Consider the following 15,677-nt stretch of genomic DNA (forward strand, 5'->3'; position numbering starts at 1 on the left):
GTGATGGCAAAAGGCAATACAATCCATGATTACTGAAATACTCCAAAGAATATAGTTTCTGGAAAGAGAAAGAGAAGGAGGGAAAGAGAGAATGGAATAAAACGACTCATGCAGAAGCAGGTCAAAATGATGGGACTTTATTTCTGTGGATTCTTTGGTGTCGGACGAGGTGTGAGCTCTGTCTGAAGCTGCCCCCACAGTCGAGACATCTGTAAGGTTTCTCTCCGGTGTGAGTTCTCCGGTGTTTAATGAGGGTCGCGCTCTGACTGAAGTGCTTCCCGCACACAGAACACCCGTAGGGCTTCTCACCGGTGTGGATCCTCTGGTGTTTGGAGAGGTCGGAAGAGCGTTTGAAGCTCTTGTTGCACTCCTCACACGTGTGGGGTCGCTCCGCCTTGTGTGTCCTCTGGTGTCTAAAACGACTGGAGGTGCGGCAGTTCTCCCCGCACTCCTTACACGTGTAGTGCTTCTCCCCTAGGTGGGTTCTCTGATGCCGGCTGAGGTGTGAGCTCTGTCGGAAGCTGTCCCCACACTTGGGACACGTGTAGGGCTTCTCTCCGGTGTGTGTCCTCTGGTGTTTAATGAGGGTCGCGCTCTGACTGAAGCGCCTCCCACACACAGGACACCCGTAGGGCTTCTCGCCGGTGTGGATCCTCTGGTGTTTGGAGAGGTCGGAGCAGCGTTTGAAGCTCTTGTCGCACTCCTCACACAAGTAGGGTCGCTCCTCATTGTGTGTCCTCTGGTGACTAAAATGGCTGGAGGTGTGGCAGGTTTCCCTGAAGTTGTTACAGGTATAGTGCTTCTCCCCCAGGTGGGTTCTCTGATGTCGACTGAGATTTGAGCTCTGTCGGAAGCTGTCCCCACACTTGGGACACGTGTAGGGCTTCTCACCGGTGTGTGTCCTCTGGTGTTTAATGAGGGTCGCACTCTGACTGAAGCGCCTCCCACACACAGAACACCCATAGGGCCTCTCCCCAGTGTGGATTCGATGGTGTTTAAGGAGGTCGGAACGCTGTTTGAAGCTCTTCTCACAGGTGTCACATGTATAAGGTCTTTCTTCATGGAACCACCTCTGAGTCTCAAATAGGCCCGAATGATGGCGATTTTCCTCACTGTTGAGAGATTCATGAGGTTTCACCATGTCTAACCTGTGTTGGCAGTTGTTCCCATATTCATCCCCAGTGGCGGGTCTCCCTGCTGTTGGGACGTACTGACCAGGAACAAAGTCTGAACTCTCAGCACTGGTCCTGAATTCTTTGTTTTTGACGTCTCCTTCTTCGCTGGGACCATTCCTGAGATCTGAGATGTGGGTGACTCCCTGATCTTCAGGAGAATTTTCACGTTTCAGCGATGAGGGGTCTCCCAAGGACTTCTCTCTCCTGTCCTGGGCATCACCACACTCAGAAGATAGGGGAGCCTTCTCCTGAAATCCTTGTAGCTGCCCTTGAAGCTCCACTTCTAGAATTTCTTGCTTTGGAATCAATTCTTTGTTCACAATTCTGGTTTCCGAACCTGAAATATTAAAATACGAGTTGCTGACATTTCATCCCCTGGCAGGAGTGATTAAGAAACTGCTAGCAAAAAAAAAAAGAAAGAAAGAAACTGCTAGCAGAGAAACAACGCCCCCAAAGCCCTTTTCATGTTCTCTATGAAACCACTCCTGAAGTTAAATTATTTTAATTAACCTGTCAAATGTGCTTACCTGTACAAATCTTGTTTCTTTCCTTTTATACTTGTGTCTACACCCACCAACCCATCTCTCTTCCCCTAACCCCACTTCATAAGAACACAGGGAGAAACAGACAAGAACGATTGGCGTAATACTCTGTGTAATAGTGAAAAACTAGAAGCCTTAACATCTGTTGACAGAATGGATAAGTGAATATTAGGATGAAATATATAGAGATGTTAAAATGAATAAACTAGAGCTACACCTATCAACATGGATAAAAATCCCAAAAATGTGGAGAAAAAAGGCAAGGTGCAAAAGAACCATACAGTAATACAACGTATGCTGAGGCTGCTGCTAAGTCCCTTCAGTCGTGTCCAACTCTGTGCGACCCCACAGACGGCAGCCCACCAGGCTCCCCTGTCCCTGGGGTTCTCCAGGCAAGAACACTGGAGTGAGTTGCCATTTCCTTCTCCAATGCATGAAAGGGAAAAGTGAAACTGAAGTCGCTCAGTCGTGTCTGACTCTTTGGGACCCCGTGGACTGCAGCCTACCAGGCTCCTCTGTTCATGGGATTTTCCAGGCAAGAGTACTAGAGTGGGTTGCCATTGCCTTCTCTGAATACAACGTATATATACCATAAAAACATGTCAAAATACTATATATGTTTACATACATTTATATATATGCATACACAGAGTGATATTGAATGGTTTGCCTTGGAAACGAACAGAGATCATTCTGTCGTTTTTGAGATTGCATCCAAGTACTGCATTTAGGACTCTTTTGTTGATCATGATGGCTACTCCATTTCTTCTGAGGGATTCCTGCCCGCAGTAGTAGATATAATGGTCATCTGAGTTAAATTCACCCATTCTAGTCCATTTCAGTTTGCTGAATCCTAGAATGTCGACATTCACTCTTGCCATCTCTTGTTTGACCATTTCCAATTTGCCTTGATTCATGGACCTGACATTCCAGGTTCCTATGCAATATTGCTCTTTACAGCATCGGACCTTGCTTCTATCACCAGTCACATCCACAGCTGGGTATTGTGTTTCCTTTGGCTCCATTCCTTCATTCTTTCTGGAGGTATTTGTCCACTGATCTCCAGTAGCATATTGGGCACCTACTGACCTGGGGAGTTCCTCTTTCAGTATCCTATCGTTTTGCCTTTTCGTACTGTTCATCTCTTATGATTATAGAGTGGAAGTGAGAAATAGATTTAAGGGCCTAGATCTGATATATAGAGTACCTGATGAACTATGGAATGAGGTTGGTGACACTGTACAGGAGACAGGGATCAAGACCATACCCATGGAAAAGAAATGCAAAAAAGCAAAATGGCTGTCTGGGGAGGCCTTACAAATAGCTGTGAAAAGAAAAGAAGTGAAAAGCAAAGGAGCAAAGGAAAGATATAAGCATCTGAATGCAGAGTTCCAAAGAATAGCAAGAAGAGATAAGAAAGCCTTCTTCAGCGATCAATGCAAAGAAATAGAGGAAAACAACAGAATGGGAACGACTAGAGATCTCTTCAAGAAAATTAGAGATACCAAGGGAACATTTTGTGCAAAGATGAGCTCAATAAAGGACAGAAATGGTATGGACCTAACAGAAGCAGAAGCTATTAAGAAGAGATGGCAAGAATACACAGAAGAACTGTACAAAAAAGATCTTCACGACCCAGATAATCACGATGGTGTGATCACTCACCTAGAGCCAGACATCCTGGAATGTGAAGTCAAGTGGGCTTTAGAAAGCATCACTACGAACAAAGCTAGTGGAGGTGATGGAATTCCAGTTGAGCTATTCCAAATCCTGAAAGATGATGCTGTGAAAGTACTGCACTCAATATGCCAGCAAATTTGGAAAACTCAGCAGTGGCCACAGGACTGGAAAAGGTCAGTTTTCGTTCCAATCCCAAAGAAAGGCAATGCCAAAGAATGCTCAAACTACCGCACAATTGCACTCATCTCACACGCTAGTAAAGTAATGCTCAAAATTCTCCAAGCCAGGCTTCAGCAATACGTGAACCGTGAACTTCCTGATGTTCAAGCTGGTTTTAGAAAAGGCAGAGGAACCAGAGATCAAATTGCCAACATCCGCTGGATCATGGAAAAAGCAAGAGAGTTCCAGAAAAACATCTATTTCTGCTTTATTGACTATGCCAAAGCCTTTGACTGTGTGGATCACAATAAACTGTGGACAATTCTGAAAGAGATGGGAATACCAGACCACCTGACCTGCCTCTTGAGAAATGTGTATGCAGGTCAGGAAGCAACAGTTAGAACTGGACATGGAACAACAGACTGGTTCCAAATCGGGAAAGGAGTATGTCAAGGCTGTATATTGTCACCCTGCTTATTTAACTTCTATGCAGAGTACATCATGAGAAACGCTGGACTGGAAGAAACACAAGCTGGAATCAAGATTGCCGGGAGAAACATCAATAACCTCAGATATGTAGATGACACCACCCTTATGGCAGAAAGTGAAGAGGAACTCAAAAGCCTCTTGATGAAAGTGAAAGTGGAGAGTGAAAAAGTTGGCTTAAAGCTCAACATTCAGAAAACGAAGATCATGGTATCCGGTCCCATCACTTCATGGGAAATAGATGGGGCAACAGTGTCAGACTTTATTTTTTTGGGCTCCAAAATCATTGCAGATGGTGACTACAGCCATGAAATTAAAAGACGCTTCCTCCTTGGAAGGAAAGTTATGACCAACCTAGATAGCATATTCAAAAGCAGAGACATTACTTTGCCAACAAAGGTCCCTCTAGTCAAGGCCATGGTTTTTCCTGTGGTCATGTATGGATGTGAGAGTTGGACTGTGAAGAAGGCTGAGCGCCGAAGAATTGATGCTTTTGAACTGTGGTGTTGGAGAAGACTCTTGAGAGTTCCTTGGACTGCAAGGAGATCCAACCAGTCCATTCTGAAGGAGATCAGCCCTGGGATTTCTTTGGAAGGAATGATGCTAAAGCTGAAAAACTCTAGTACTTTGGCCACCTGATGCGAAGAGTTGACTCATTGGAAAAGACTCTGATGCTGGGAGGGATTGGGGGCAGGAGGAGAAGGGGACGACAGAGGATGAGATGGCTGGATGGCATCACTGACTCGATGGACGTGAGTCTGGGTGAACTCCGGGAGTTGGTGATGGACAGGGAGGCCTGGTGTGCTGTGATTCATGGGGTCGCAAAGTGTCGGACACAACTAAATGACTGAACTGAACTGATACACAAGTGTATATGTGGCTACATGTATATGTAGAAAGAATATAAAACAGGCATAGAAATGGTAAGTCAGGATATTGATCACTTCTGGAGAAGGAGTGAGGGGATAGATTTCGAGGGGGTACACAGAGCTTCACCTGGTGCTATGGCTGTAATATGCAGCAAAATAAAAAGCTGAGTCTATCACCTAACAATATAGAACAGAAAGTCTTGCCTCAGTCACAAAAGGGGCTTGAAGGCTCTCAATCTCTGTGAATGGCAGCCTGGCTCAGGGATTTTCTGAAGCAAACCCTCCACCAGTCACACCCAGCTGGAGACAGGCAGAGGCCCAGCACTTACTTGGTGAGACTGCGTTTCCATGATCCTTTGGTGCACTCTCCCTGAAGAAGTGCTTCTGTGCTGGGTACAGACGCTCCCACTCCTCCCAGGTTAGAGACACGGCCACATCCCGGACTGTCACCAACCCCTGTAACAATATGAGACCTCCCCTCAGCACCTGCCATCCCAGTGAGAGAGTCATTTCCTAGGCAGGTTGATAAGAAGTCTAGGCATCTGAAAGGAGAGAGGGGTCTGGGATTCTCAAGGAGGAAGAAAGGACAAACTTTTTTTTCTCTACATTCCTTAAGATTATATAACAATAATGTATCCTGCCTGAGGACAGTCTCTGGATTAAACCTCCTGGCTAATCCTGTTATTTTAAAATGTAAATTATGGGAGTAGGTCTGGTCTTTACAAGGACTATATAATAATAATGTATCCTGCCTGAGGACAGTCTCTGGATTAAACCTTCTGACTAATTCTGTTACCTTAAAATGTTAATTATGGGAGTAGGTCTGGTGGGTCTTTACAACCTCCAGACATTCTTTGGATTCATTGGAGAGTATTTAACTCCATTGCTAAGGCTAGCAAGGGGGTATTCTTTCTACCCCCTTCTCATGTCTATGTCAGAAGCTTTCTCTATCTCCTTTATACTTTAATAAAACTTTATTACACAAAAGCTCTGAGCGATCAAGTCTTGTCTATGGCCCCGGATTGAATGGATAGAATTCTTCTCCAGAGGCCAAGAATCCTGGCGTCTTTGCGTGATTCAGCAACAACCTTTCATCTTGGGGGCTTGTCCAGGATTCTTCAGGACAAGATGGGAGCTAACAATTCTAGCCTCATCCTGTGAACTGTATCCTGAAAAACTGGGATAGTTTTGATCCCCAGGGCTTAAAGAAGACACACGTGGTCTTCCTATGTGATACTGCATGGCCACGGTATCCATTGGAGGTTCTCTTAAGTATATATAATTCTGTTTTACAATTAGACTGGTTCTGTAGAAAACAAGGGAAATGGGTAGAAGTAGCCTACGTATTGCCCTTTTTCTCTCTGCGAAATATGCCAGACTTATGTCCTAAGGGTATAAATTTGGGTGTGACTCCTTCAGCTCCCTCCAGTCCTCCTAGTTTGCTAGATGAGAAGGAGGACAGGAGACAAAGAGATAAAGAAAAGCAGGTTTCTCCAATCTATTCCTGGGATCATATGCACAGAGCAGCCAGAGAGACTGAGGAACAGCCACACAAGCTGTTGCCTCTTCATGAAGCACCCACCAGGAGAAATAATCAGTCTACAAGAGTTAATATTAATAAGCCTTTCTTATCAAGAAATGCAAAGAATCAAGGAGGATCTGGGAGACTATTTAGACGACCCAGAAAAATATACTAGAGCTTTTAAAGGTGTTACTCTTGTTTATGACCTTACTTGGAAAGGTGTATATCTTGGGACAAATGCTGACTCCTGACTCAAAGAGTTGAGTTTTGGGAAAAGCGGTTGCTTATGGAGATGAATAGCTTGGTAATGAATCAGTAGGGAAGAGGGAGGACAAGATAGCGGTCCTCCCCACTGGGAATCAGGTGGTCCCAACTACAGAACCAGACTGGGACTACAACACAGCTAAAGGAAGATGGGGTCAGAGTCATTTTGTCAGATGTATTCTTGAAGGACTCAGGCAGGCACGTGCTAAGCCTTTAAACTATGGCAAATCGGCAAACACAGAACAGGAGAAGGAAGCTCCTGGTAAATTCCTAGATAGACTGAGAGAAGCCCTTCGCAGATTCACTGAGACTGATCCCAAAAGTGAAGAGGGAAAAGTGATCTTAAAGGATAGATTTCTCACTCAGTTGGCTCCAGATGTCCGCTGTAAGCTATTAAAATGGGCGTATGGGCCAAATCAGTCTTTAGATAATCTGTTACAACTGGCTCAGTCTATTATGGTAGGGAATATGAGGAAAAGAAACAAAGGTAGAAAAGGACAAAGAAGCCCTCACAATAGCTATGAGAACTGTTCTTAAACAGCCTGAGAAAAATGCCCAGAGGGGCCCAGGTGAAAAGGGATGGGCTTGCTATTACTGTGGAAAGGAGGGGCACATCAAGCGGGATTGCCCTCAGGCATCTAAGCTGCCCCTGGCTCCATGTCCGGTCTGCAAGGGACCACACTGGAGGAGAGACTGCCCCCAGAGGCGTAGGTTTCAGGGGTCAGATTCTCAAGACAATCAGGACTAAAGGTGCCCGGGGGTCCCCACACAAGCTCCCGTCCTAATTACACCTGAGGAACCCTGGGTATCAATAACTGTGTGGGGGGGCAATCTGTCGATTTACTTTTAGATACTGGGCAACTTACTCCCTGCTTACTGAAGCCCGTGGCCCACTTTCTTCCCGATCTGCTTCCGTAACGGGACTGTCTGGATGAGCCAAAAGGTATTACTTCAGTGTTTCTGTCAGTTGTGACTGGGATTCTTTGCTATTTTCACACGTGTTTCTGATCGTGCCAGAGTCTCCCTCACCCCCTTTGGGGAGGGATATACTGAGCAAGGTCCATGCCTCTGTTTTCACGAATATGGAGCCCTCCCTTTCTCTCCCTTTAATTGAACAAAATATAAATCCTAGAGTATGGGCTGATGGAAAATCTGTGGGTCGAGCACAAAATGCTATTCCTGTAGTTGTCAAGCTCAAAAACCCGCACTTATTTCCACATAAGAAGCAGTATCCAATGAAACCTGAGGTTAAGGAAGGGTTAAAACCCATCATCGAGAATTTAAAGGAGCAAGGGCTATTGATTCCATGTAACAGTCCATGCAACACTCCTATTTTGGGTATAAAGAAATCAAATGGTAAATGCAGACTAGTTCAAGATTTACAAATAATAAATGAGGCTGTAGTTCCTTTACACCCCTTGGTGCCTAATCCTTGTACTCTATTGTCTGAAATTCCTGAATGAGCCAAATATTTCTCAGTAATTGATTTGAAAGATGTCTTCTATTCAGTGCCTTTGGCGGAGGAAAGTCAATTTCTCTTTGCCTTAGAAGACCCTACGCAGTCAGCTTCTCAGTTAACCTGGACAGTTTTGCCCCAGGGATTTCGTGACAGTCCTCACTTATTTGGACAAAGTTTGTCATGGGATTTACAAAACTTTTAATAGCTCCGAAGCAGTGATGTAACAATATGTAGATGGTATTTTGCTCTGTGCTGAGACAGAGGAAGCTTGTTCATGAGCCTCAGAAGATTTCTTAAACTTTTTGGCAGGCTGCAGTTACAAGGCATCAAGAGAAAAGGTTCAGCTTTGTCAACAATCTGTTAGATATCTGGGCCTAATCATATCAGAAGGAACTAGGGCCATAGGCTTAAACCTATGAGACTTACACCTATACTAAATCATCCCCTACCTATGACTTTACAACAAGTGAGAGGAATTTTGGAAATCACAGGCTACTGTAATTGGATTCCGGGTTACGGGGGAACTTGCCCAGCCTTTATAGAGCCAGACATCCTGGAATGTGAAGCCAAGCGGGCCTTAGAAAGCATCACTACGAACAAAGCTACTGGAGGTGATGGAATTCCAGTTGAGCTATTCCAAATCCTGAAAGATGATGCTGTGAAAGTGCTGCAGTCAATATGCCAGCAAATTTGGAAAACTCAGCAGTGGCCACAGGACTGGAAAAGGTCAGTTTTCATTCCAATCCCAAAGAAAGGCAATGCCAAAGAATGCTCAAACTACCGCACAATTGCACTCATCTCACACGCTAGTAAAGTAATGCTCAAAATTCTCCAAGCCAGGCTTCAGCAATACGTGAACCGTGAACTTCCTGATGTTCAAGCTGGTTTTAGAAAAGGCAGAGGAACCAGAGATCAAATTGCCAACATCCGCTGGATCATGGAAAAAGCAAGAGAGTTCCAGAAAAACATCTATTTCTGCTTTATTGACTATGCCAAAGCCTTTGACTGTGTGGATCACAATAAACTGTGGACAATTCTGAAAGAGATGGGAATACCAGACCACCTGACCTGCCTCTTGAGAAATGTGTATGCAGGTCAGGAAGCAACAGTTAGAACTGGACATGGAACAACAGACTGGTTCCAAATCGGGAAAGGAGTATGTCAAGGCTGTATATTGTCACCCTGCTTATTTAACTTCTATGCAGAGTACATCATGAGAAACGCTGGACTGGAAGAAACACAAGCTGGAATCAAGATTGCCGGGAGAAATATCAATAACCTCAGATATGCAGATGACACCACCCTTATGGCAGAAAGTGAAGAGGAACTCAAAAGCCTCTTGATGAAAGTGAAAGTGGAGAGTGAAAAAGTTGGCTTAAAGCTCAACATTCAGAAAACGAAGATCATGGCATCTGGTCCCATCACTTCATGGGAAATAGATGGGGAAACAGTGGACACAGTGTCAGACTTTATTTTTCTGGGCTCCAAAATCACTACAGATGGTGACTGCAGCCACGAAGTTAAAAGACGCTTACTCCTTGGAAGGAAAGTTATGACCAACCTAGATAGCATATTGAGAAACAGAGACATTACTTTGCCAACAAAGGTCCGTCTAGTCAAGGCCATGGTTTTTCCTGTGGTCATGTATGGATGTGAGAGTTGGACTGTGAAGAAGGCTGAGCGCCGAAGAATTGATGCTTTTGAACTGTGGTGTTGGAGAAGACTCTTGAGTGTCCCTTGGACTGCAAGGAGATCCAACCAGTCCATTCTGAAGATCAGCCCTGGGATTTCTTTGGAAGGAATGATGCTAAAGCTGAAACTCCAGTACTTTGGCCACCTGACGCAAAGAGTTGACTCATTGGAAAAGACTCTGATGCTGGGAGGGATTGGGGGCAGGAGGAGAAGGGGACGACAGAGGATGAGATGGCTGGATGGCATCACTGACTCGATGGACGTGAGTCTGGGTGAACTCCGGGAGTTGGTGATGGACAGGGAGGCCTGGCGTGCTGTGATTCATGGGGTCGCAAAGAGTCGGACAGGACTGAGCGACTGATCTGATCTGATCTGATCTGATAGCTGCAACTCAGCAGGCCCGAACCAACAAACTGGTTTGGTCTCCAGTTACTCAAAAGGCTTTTAAGGTTCTTCAGACTGCTCTCCTGCAAGCTCCCACTCTGAGCCTGGCCACAGGGTCAGAATTTAATTTGTTTGTCACTGAAAGAAAAGGTATGGCCTTGGGAGTTTTGACACAACCCCAAGGGCCTCACCAGCAACCTATTGCTTATCTAAGCAGAGAATTAGATGTAATTTCACGTGGGTGGCCCCACTGCCTAAGAGTAATTGCGGCAGCAGAAGCTTTAAAAATAATTAGTGGGTGAAACCTTACTGTACTGACTTCTCATGTTGTGAATGGAATCTTAAATTTTAAGGTTAATATTTGGATGACAGTAGGCTTCTTAAATATCAGACATTGTTATAGACCCTTAAGCCTTGGAATTAACTAGTTATGTAACTCAGCTCTCAGCTTTTCAACAGGCATTAACAGAACTCCAGGAGAGGACTCCTGACCCAGTCTCTGAGTCAAGCAAGCCTCTATTTGAGCCAGGAACCGAGGTCCTCATAAAAACATTGGAATCTGGGGGCCAATCCCACAAGTCCCTCTGGGAAGGCTGGGCCTGATAATCTATGTGAGCCTACTTCTGCTGACTCCAAAAATCCTGAGTCTGCCATTTGACCCTCAAGACAATGCCTTCCTGTCCTGGGCTCACTCCTATGCAGCATTTCACAGTCTAACTGCTGGGTCTGTGGAGCACTCCCCTCTTCATCAGTGGAAGGATTCCCAGGGTGGACATCTCCACTTCAAGGAAAAGACTTTCTCAAAGTCTGCAAATACCTTCAACAATCGCACGTGATGCCTCTTCTTAAACTGATGACATCTAACAACCTTAACATGGACTGATTTAACTATGGACATAATGTGACTTTTCATTTTGATTTTAACTTGGTTTAATGACTATTTTGCCTTACATCTGTAACTGTATAATGGAGTTTTCTAACCATCTAAAAGCTTTTAAGTTACAAATGGTTGTCCAAGCTCCTATGAGTGCCACTGCCTCCTCCAACTATTACTTGGGGCCCCTGGATCAGAGACCCTCAATACGAGGGTTAGAAGAATATGTTGCCTCAACTATTTAGGGACCACACCCCTAAACAGCAGGAAGTAGTTATGGAACAAAAACGATGCCCCTTTCCCTTGGCAACATAATTCTCCTAAAAGAAAAGAGGGGAATGAGAGTCATTTCCTAGGCAGGTTGATAAGAAGTCTAGGTGTCCGAAAGGAGAGAGGGGTCTGGAATTCTCAAGGAGGAAGAAAGGACAAACTTTTTTTTCTCTACATTCCTTAAGATTATATAACAATAATGTATCCTGCCTGAAGACAGTCTCTGGATTAAATCTCCTGGCTAATCCTGTTATTTTAAAATGCAAATTATGGGAGTAGGTCTGGTCTTTACAAGGACTATATAATAATGATGTATCCTGCCTGAGGACAGTCTCTGGATTAAACCTTCTGACTAATTCTGTTACCTTAAAATGTTAATTATGGGAGTAGGTCTGGTGAGGTCTTTACAACCTCCAGACATTCTTTGGATTCATTGGAGAGTATATAACTCCATTGCTAACTCTTTCTACCCCCTTCTCATGTCTATGTCAGAAGCACAGCAACAGTCAGATGGAAGAGATGCATTGGGCAAGGTCTGGAGGGGGGGTCCTAAGCTCAGGAGCTTCTCTCCCCTTGGAGGTGGGATGGGGGAAGGGTTGTGTTACCCTCCCACTTAAGTAGATGCGCATACCAACTGGGAAGCTCTCTCAACCCCATACTCTTGTGGTTTTATGGAGGCTTCATCATGTAGGCAGGATCAATTATTAACTCCATTTCCAGCCTCTCTTCCTTCTCTGCAGTATCATTATCAATTGAGGGAGGAGGGAGGTAGTCATCCAAGCCGTTAAAAAGTAAAAGGATGCTCACATTCAAAGTGGTGGGGAACTGCTGTTCTTATACATCGTTTAAGGACACTTTCCACCTTGACATCTTTCTTTCCCAAACAATCTAGTTAGACACGAGGGTGTCTTACACTGAATAAACAATACTTCTGTGCCAGTTTTGTGCGGAAAGGTCTACAACTCAAGGACCTCTTCCTAGACGGATTTGTTACCGCTTCCTACAAAGGAAAGAATGTTTCATGCACATACTAAAGTTCACGCAAAATGTAATAAGGAAGTAAAGAACTTTTGAAACTCATAGCATCCCTCACACCTCCATCCCCACTCCCAGAACACTTCCACTCCTCACCTGGCCTGAGGTCCCAGCAGGCTGCCTCTGAAGAGACCGCACCACGGCGGCCGCCTCCTCCCCGCTCTGCGGGCAGTGCTTCCGCACCCAGGCTTGGATCTCCTGGGGCAGGATTGTCAGGAACTGCTCCAGCACCAGCAGCTCCAGGATCTGCTCTTTCGAGTGCACCTCTGGCCTCAGCCATCGACAACAAAGTTCCCTGAGCCGGCTCAGCGCCTCTTCCGGTCCAGCCACCTCCTGATAACGGAACTGCCTAAAATGACATCGGAAAGTTTCGGGATCCGGACAGTCCCAGGGCCGGTCGGACTCCCCACTTTCGAAGGAGTCTTCCTCCACTTTCACTGTCCAAAGTCCATCACCTAGGGCCGGAGGGGCGATCGTGCTTTGACTTGCGGTCCAGCTCCAACTCATCCTTCTCTCGCTCGTGCGCACTTTCCCGGAGTTCCACCTTCAGCTGAGGTGACAGTAAACCCAGCAAGAAGCCGCAGAACACATCGGATCTCCCCAGAGAAGCGGCTGCCGACTGTCGGGTCTTAAACGAGATCCCACCTCCCCGGGCCCCTCCCAGACTCCTCCTACCCAGAAACCGCTACCCTACCTCAGTTCAGTTCAGTCGCTCAGTCGTGTCCGACTCTTTGCGACACCCTACCTGAAGCTGTCAAATCCCGCGACAAAAAATTACGAACAGCCCGAGTCGGAAGTGCGTCACCGGCTCCCTGCGGTGCCCACCCCTCGGGGCATTTCCGGGGCCTCTCTAGGCTCCTGGGAAGAGTGACGTGCATCTCTGTGGTTTGTTATCTTTAACCTTTTCCAGAGGTACTCTTGGTGGCTCACACGGTAAAGAAACCGCCTGCAATGCGGGAGACATGGGTTCAGTCCCTGGGTTGGGAAGATCCCCTGGAGAAGGGAACGGCTACGCAGTCCAGTATTCCGGCCTGGAGAATTCCATGGACAGAGGAGCCTGGCCGACTACAGTCCATGGGATCGCAAAGAGGAGGACACGAAGAGTCGGACACGACTGAGCGACTTTCACGTTCACCTTGTAGTGTGGAGCTTACAGTCCTTAAGGTTGCAGAACTAAAGGATATTCCTCCTTTAAAAATAAATGTCATTCCTTTTGAATTCTTGACAATCTTTCATCCTTAGATTAAGTATGAGAAGGAATCTTATTGTTTCAAAGAGGAAAAAAAAAGAAAAGAAAAATATCAAACCTGTTTTTCACTTGCATTCCTTTGTATGAAATACATAATAAAAATTTTGCAAAAAAAAAATCATTCAAAAGCAATCACATGCCTTAGCTTTGTAGCAACTTTCTTCTCAAAGTTGGCTCATTACCATGTTAAACATTTATACTAAGCTGGAGAATATATTTGTCAAATTATATGTCTTATGTTTTAAAAGTATGTTTTATATGATAGTAAAATAAATTTAAAACAATAACTGTATATGAAAAATTGTATATGTGATAAAAATATGTACCATTCAATTGTTTCTACGTTTAATAAACATCACTTTTATTTGAGAATAACCAAAAGAAAGAATGTCATTCTTAACAAATTATCTGTGAAGAAAGTTGTATAAATTTGGTTTCAGGGAAAGTTAAAAGTTCCAGTTGTACAATAAAGTGGTCATTGATCCATCGGTTACACTTAGGCAAGAAAGGTTTGTAGAGTGTCTTCTACATGCTAAGGCATCACGGTTGACACTATAGATGCAAAACTGGGAAGATATATTCCCTGTCCTCAAGTTGCTCACAGTCTCCTAATGGAGACAGACACTTAAATTACAGGACAGTGTGGTAAATGCAATACTTTGAGGTGTATGCAGCATCTATTTGTATAAGCAGAGATGGAAATAAACAACCATGCCTGATGGGGAGTGTACAGTAAAAGGCTTCACAGAAGAGATTAAGTTTAAAAAGTCCATGTGGACTGAAGACATATTTTAATTTAAAACTGGGTTAAATATATGGGCAATAGTTGGACACAACTAAAGCAACTTAGCACACGCATACTTTAGTTTAACATTTATATTAAATCATCTGCATTATTTAAGAAGTGAAGAATTATCTAAGCTACATGTGTGTGTGTTTCGTGCTCAGCTGTGTCTGACTCTTTGTGATCCCAAGGACTGTAGTCTGCCAGGCTCCTCTGTGGGATTTCCCAGGCAAGAATACTGGAGTGGGTTGCTATTTCCTTCTCCAGGGGATCTTCCCAACCCACAGATCGAACTGGCATCTGCTGCCTGGCAGGTGAGTTCTTTACCACTGAGCCACCAGGGAAACCCTATGTAAGTTACATTAAGGGTACTTTCATTTAAAAAGCATTTGTTTAAGTACAATTAATGTCCTGATTTATGAATGCAAATTCCTAAGCAGGGTCAAGATTTCATACAACATATTTATATGGATTAAAGCTTAAAATATAAACTTTAAAAATTATTTCCAAATTATTTCCTGTGCAAAAGCACAGGTAGTCAATTCCTACTTTAGGTTTTAGCAGTTGTAGTGGCTGTACTAGTCTGTTGTGATCTGTTTTGATTGGACATTAATAGGACATGAAACAGGCAAAGGCAGATTTTTCAGGATTATTTTTTATGTTGAACGTGAAAGTGTTAGTCGCTCAGTCCATGTAAATATAATCAAACATCTTGAGAGCTTGTCAAATATCTTATATAAAGCACATATACTACACCAGTGTGTGAGCTAAGTCACTTCAGTCCTGTCTGACTCTGTGACCCCCTGGACTGTAGCCTGCCAGGCTCCTCCATCCATAGAATTCTCCAGGCAAGAATATTGGAGTGGGTTGCCAGTTTCTTCTCCAGGGGATCTTCTCCACCCAGGGATTGAACTCGCGTCTCTTGCATTGTAGGAAGATTCTTTACCATCTGAACCACCAGGGAAGCCCAATTTTTACGTTAAAAATCACTTAAAGAGAAAAAAATTCACTACTCTCAAGGCTCATCTTTGTCATTTTACAAATCTGGAGCAACATGTGATAATTTAATGAGATAACTTGTTGAATGTTTACATCTCATCTCCCTAGGTGGTTTGAAAGTCTCTGGAGGGCAGAAATTTTACACAAGTCTACTTCTTCATCTGTGTGGGAACGCTATCATGATCTGGCAGGAAGTCAAAAGTTCTTTTTTGCAGGACAAGGCTTTGACTAGGA

The 15,677-nt window shown here is 44.5% G+C and overlaps 1 protein-coding gene across 2 annotated transcripts; it reads right to left on the reverse strand.

The window, feature by feature from the left end:
- Positions 1-115: 115 nt before the first annotated feature.
- On the reverse strand, positions 116-13,179 carry ZNF394 (zinc finger protein 394). 2 transcript variants are annotated; one of them, XM_086374022.1, is made up of 3 exons: positions 12,508-13,179; positions 5,241-5,367; positions 116-1,512 (listed from the first exon to the last, which is right to left on the reverse strand). In XM_086374022.1, the coding sequence occupies exons 1-3, from the start codon at positions 12,916-12,918 to the stop codon at positions 122-124; spliced, it is 1,929 nt and encodes a 642-aa protein (XP_086230148.1). In that variant the 5' UTR covers positions 12,919-13,179; the 3' UTR covers positions 116-121. The 2 variants fall into 2 exon arrangements, with proteins under 2 accessions (XP_086230148.1, XP_086230150.1); XM_086374024.1 differs by lacking the exon at positions 5,241-5,367.
- Between the last annotated feature and the right edge of the window lie 2,498 nt (positions 13,180-15,677).

This window comes from Bos grunniens, chromosome 25, assembly GCF_055505025.1.
Source record: "Bos grunniens cultivar Pamir isolate PY7600 chromosome 25, Bosgru_T2T1.0, whole genome shotgun sequence".
Taxonomy (NCBI): domain Eukaryota; kingdom Metazoa; phylum Chordata; class Mammalia; order Artiodactyla; family Bovidae; genus Bos; species Bos grunniens.